This window comes from Galeopterus variegatus, unplaced genomic scaffold (assembly GCF_000696425.1).
Source record: "Galeopterus variegatus unplaced genomic scaffold, G_variegatus-3.0.2 Scaffold5438, whole genome shotgun sequence".
Lineage (NCBI taxonomy): Eukaryota > Metazoa > Chordata > Mammalia > Dermoptera > Cynocephalidae > Galeopterus > Galeopterus variegatus.
Window position 1 is genome coordinate 253,093 of NW_007731549.1, and position 5,592 is coordinate 258,684.

General features: G+C 35.1%; 1 protein-coding gene across 1 annotated transcript in view; it reads right to left on the bottom strand.

Annotated features, from left to right (window-relative positions):
• The window catches only part of ITGAV (integrin, alpha V), a gene marked incomplete at its 5' end in the record, with an annotated part of 27,782 nt that extends 22,210 nt beyond the window's left edge, over nt 1-5,572 (bottom strand). The window contains 5 exons of the mRNA XM_008589430.1: nt 1,091-1,149; nt 2,918-3,025; nt 4,512-4,557; nt 5,064-5,178; nt 5,325-5,572. Of these exons, the coding sequence (XP_008587652.1) occupies nt 1,091-1,149; nt 2,918-3,025; nt 4,512-4,557; nt 5,064-5,178; nt 5,325-5,572 (576 nt within the window). The remainder of the gene's footprint in view (nt 1-1,090; nt 1,150-2,917; nt 3,026-4,511; nt 4,558-5,063; nt 5,179-5,324) is intronic.
• Nucleotides 5,573-5,592: the final 20 nt, after the last annotated feature.

Here is a 5,592-nt window from a genome sequence, read left to right on the forward strand (position 1 = left end):
GAAGCACCGTTGTTAGGATTAGTGACTCCTAAGATTCAGTTCTTTAAGTAGTTTCTTAAAAAGAGATGAGTTTAAGTCTTTAAAACCACAAGTCTCTTCCAAAATTTCTCTAAATGTTGACCTTCATTTCAAATTCAGGTGCAAGACCAGGGCTACTTTGTTTCACGTTCTGTTCTAGGCAGCCACAACGCCCTCCTTGCAGTTTCTCAAACACAAGCAGCACACACCTGCTGCACGCCTCTTGAAATTGCTGTTTCCTCTGTGGGAAATACTCCTCCAGACACCCTGTAGCTCCCTCATTTCCTGCAGGTCTCCACTGAAAAGTTATCTTGCAGTGAAACTTTGCTTGGCTACCCTACATAAACTTCCACACTCATTGGTTTCAGTCCTGTTCTCTGCTTTATTATATTATCTCTTAGGTCTTGTCACTAACATACTGACAAATCTTGGCAGTAATTATTTAACACTCCTACCTTGTCCTCAGGACCACATAAACCATTTTAGGAAAGGAACAGTAGTATTTGCTGTGTGGATTAAACTTAGTGACCAAAATCTATTCTCCTCCTTCTATTTCTAAACACCTCTATCCTGAGATCACTGGAGGCTTCCCCAAGACATAAAATATTAACTTCAAAGTAGATCATTTACTTAAAAACAATGACATTCATTCCTCCAGAGTTCATTTATCTCACATTGGTAACTGCTTAATTTGCTAAAGTTCTATCCTGAGATCACTGGAGGCTTCCCCAAGACATAAAATATTAACTTCAAAGTAGATCATTTACTTAAAAACAATGACATTCATTCCTCCAGAGTTCATTTATCTCACATTGGTAACTGCTTAATTTGCTAAAGTCCATATGTTTGCCATTCTGTGGACTATTTTGCTCATGATGTTCATAAATTATTTCTGAATTGTCTTAAGAGTTGCCAAAGAAAGTAATTATGTTGTAACCTTAAATGTCTTTAAGTATAAACATTCAAATGAAAAACAATAACAACAGTTTGAATAACTATTCAAATATCTGAAAACCGTATGAAAATGTGTATGCAACAGCATTAAAATAATGATTTTTCACAAGATACTTACTAAGTTTCCTGGGAAGTGCTCCTTTGCCATCTGCCTTTAAGCAGAACCTCACATTAAAACTGCAGGAAAATAAAATATATATGTAAATCCTGTAATCCCAGTTAGACATATTTTTTAATAACAACCAGATCTCACATTTCTAATATATAGTTTATATTTGTAAAGCCTTATATCTTTCTTCATGTGTTAATATTATTCTTAAAATATGAAACTATACAGACTAACTCATCCTTCAGTAATTTAAGCACATTTCCTTTCATGGTAGCTTGATGAGAAGAAGGAAAAAAAAAAGTTTGAAAAAGAATTAAACAGATAAACAAAAACAACAACAACAACAAAAGGGGGAAATAAAAGATTTTCCTAATCTCTTCTCATTTATAGAACCTGTTGATAAAATGATTTTAGTAATGTCTCACTTAATAAAAAGACCCACTACTGAAGCGTCTTTTAATTAGCAAGCTCCTCTAGAACAGTGTTTTTCACAATTTATCAACAGGTCCTGACAAGTCATGAAATTGGTTTAATATGTTGTGTCCAGCTTCTTAAAAATACAAATTAAATAAATAAAATTGACTAAGTATCAAGGGTTAATATGATTTTGTGAAACTTTAGCTTTAATTACACATGTTTGCTGGATTATGAAGTAAAATATATTTCTTACTATGCCATGGTCAAAATCACAAAAGCTACCGCTTTAGTTAGTGCATTTGAATCCTTAGGATTATTAAAAGCATATTATTTGCAACTTCACAGGACATGCAAGGTGAGAGAAGAAAAGAAAGACAGTAAAATTTAAAGCCAAAATCTTGAAAACAATTTCATTACCAGTCAATAAAAATGAAGAGCAAATATTACTAATTTTTTAATGTAATACAATAAAATTTTTTCTTTAAAATTTCAATAACCACAATAATAATTCAAAAATACTCAAAAATATTTCAAAAACAAAATCAGAAAAAATATCTTTCGTTAGCTCTTTTGAAACAAAATTTTGCTAACTATCATCATTCTCTTCTTCATCTGTAAATTCTCTGCTATTTTTCTGTATGAGAAAGAAAAATGAACAGTGTTTCTCAAGTTGGGCTATAACTGGTGATTTTAATAGTATATAGGTCAAGATTTTTCATTATTATTTTTATACTTACTTTGAGATGTATGAGAAAGATATTGGTTTCTCCATTTTATTTTAAAATAATTTGAAGTAAAACGAGTCAATTTAAAGAAAATCTTAAGAAAATTTTAATACAGGTAAAATGAAAAGATAGGAAAAAATCAGGAAAGTAGCATGTAAATGATGGAGACTTGAGAAACAATGGATTAAAGAAGAATTCAAATATTTAACTTATGAAAAAATATTATTATTTTTCTTTGGAAAAATAAATTTATTCTATTAAAAATAATAAATGGGCAAGTGGAAGACCAATATGTTACAGTGAAATAATTTTTTTTCATTTGGCTACCCACAGATATTAAATCTAAAACTGAACATATCTTTCAAAAATTACAACGTTCATAGACCTGTTTAGAATAAAATATAAACGAGTTCTAAGATCTTACTAGCTTTTCCTTATTTTTGAATATATTCATTGTTTATGCATAATTCTTAAAAATTCATTTTATACTAGTTTATAGAGTATTTTTGCAGCCTTCTACATATCTTCTTTGGAGAACTATTTCCACAATCCAATCTATGACATGAAAATAGGGAGTATCCATAGAAATTGCTGCAGTGACATTTCAGCCCTTCCCCCGCTTCATTTTCAATTGTTCTTACAATGATTGAACTGATAATCACAATAATAACTATTAGTAAACAAATAAACTCACCAGGAAACTTTGAGAGCTGTTCCAGGCAGTGGGCAGGTTTTATTGTCTTGATTTAAAATGCTAGGGTACACTTCAAGGCCAGCATTTACTGTGATAACTGGTCTGGCCCTAGTGGGGGAAAAAAAAAAGAAAAAAGTTTTTAAGGAAGTTTGATTGATATAAGCATTTTAGGCTCACATTCACTGCATATACAGTGCAATGTCTACTAAAGCATTGTTTGCCATAAGAAAAAGAATAGGAGCAACCTAAACATAGGATGACCATCTGTCTCAGTTTGCCCAGGACTTTCTTAATTTTAGTACTGAAAACCCTGCATGCTGGGAAATAGCTCAGTTCCAGGCATAGTGGGATAATTGGCCAGCCTGTTTACATTCAGTACATTAAAGCAAACGGTTAAATAAGTCATGGGATATCTACCTAACACAATGCAATACAGTGGGAAAAATGAGTGCCATAAAGCCATCTGTGCTAGTATGGGGTGATCCCTAAAATACATCCAAGATATAATTTTAGTAGGAGAGAAAAAAATAAAAACCCACAATGTACAAAGGATATCTACAGGCACACATACATACTTACACATGATTTTTTAATGCATAGAATACTTCTGGTAGGATATACTAATAAAGTAGTAACTGGTGTGAGCAGAAGTATATTTTTTTATTGTATGTTTGGTTTTGTATTGTTTAATTTTTTTTACCACTGTTACTTCATTAATAGCAATTTAAAAACTAAATCAATAAATTAAAATAAATATAGTTTTCCAAAGTTCAGATGTGCAGGCTTAAATCCTGCACAAAAATATAGTAGGCTCTCAATGTGCCTGTATCAAAAAGGATAAATCCCTGAAATCTGTGAGTACACATGTTGCCTCTATAGCTATAATTAAGCTGACCCATCACAAACTCTATTACACAACACAAATGTTAGTTTTCCTGCCATGGATAAATTCAATCCACAAAAGTATAAACATCTTAATCTACTTGGGATTCCAGTTGCTATTCTAAGGTATGAGGAAATGATGAAATACAGAAAGTAATGGAATATGTATGAAGCTGGGAAATAGAGATATGAAAATTTATACATATTTCTCTAACAAAAATATTCACTTTGGAATTCAATACATACAGCCCTTATAGTCATAGAATACTTAGGCACAAGCACCAATTTCATTTCCTGCCTCTGATAAGAAAATGTAAACTCGTACAATTTTTGAAGAGAGATTAAAAACACAGGAGAATACCCTTTAACATAACTTAAAGGACAAAGGGGCAAAATTCTGAACACTTTTCTAAATAAAAAAATTTACAACTTTATCTTCTTTGGGGCTTCATTGTATAAATACTATTTGCCGTTAATTTTCCCAAGGAAGGGATACCTCTTGCTGGAGGGTCCCGGGAAAGTTAACTGCTTCGGGGCCTCTTACTGCTCAGAAGAAAAAAAAAAAAAAAGAAGAAAATCTTGAATAGGAAGAATAAACAAATATTGTCATTATTTCAAGAAATTAAGCTGATATTCAAACACTGGCACTTAACTAAAAATATTTCAAATAATTCAGAATATTCCTACATTACAGGATATGGAACACGCTCACCTGTATAAGACAGCTCGATCTACACCAAAGGCTCCTACAATTAAGTCTTAAGAGAGAAGAAAAACATGTTAATAATAATAATGGTTTTTAAAAGATATACCATTCTATAAAACTTTCAATGCACATAAAAAGATTAAACATATTCACAAAATTATTCTTTAAGAGATTGTAAGATAACATCTATGAAGCTAAAATATGTGAAAATTGGAAATAGCTACAATCAGTAGCAAATGCTCATCATAAACTAGTCCTTTAGCTCTTGCTTCCTCTCTTTTGCTTCCTCTGGCCATGTGATCTGCTTGTACCTGCCAGCTGCCTGCCACTTTCCGCCATGAGTAGAAGCAGCCTGGGGCCCACGCCACATGCTGCTGTTCCAGAATCACTCGCTGACTCAGCCAGAGCAATCGCAGTCCCGTGTGCTCCATTTGTGGCCCGGACCGACACCCCCACGAGCTGCACAGAAGCAGCCTGAGGCCCGTGCCAGATGCAGCTGTCCCAGAATCAAAATAATCCATCTCATCAAGACTTTTAAAGCATTTACATAGAGACCACCGCTGCCGCCACGGCCGCCTCCTCGGCTGACCAGGGACCTGCCTGCCCGGGGCTGCTCTGGATACAGAAGACAGTAAATAAGGAGCTGCCCCCCCAGAGCCCCACGGAGCTGCCGCTGCCGGGGATGGAGCCCAGGAAGGAAAAACAAGAAACACAAGAAGAGGAACATTTGATGGAAGAAAAGAAAAAGAAAAAGCAGGAAGAAAAGAAAAAGAAGGAAGGGGCTCAGAAAAAGCCTGCTGACCAAAAAACCAAAGTCACCGGAAACCCAACTCCTCCAGTCAGGAGTTGGAGGCCCAACGCGGGGCCGGAGCAGCGTCTGTGAAGTGCCTGGGCTCCACTGAGAAGGCCATGCCACTTCTTCTTCGCCGCGGCTTCAGCCGCTGCTGCCGCCACCAAAGGAGCAGCCATCTTGTCTTTCCCCGCAATGAAAGTGCAGAGCTGCTCCGGCTTGGCCCGCGAGGGAGTCCTGGGAGCTTCAGGGAAGTTCTGTGGTGGTCTGAGAAACCCTGCCACAATGAATAAACAT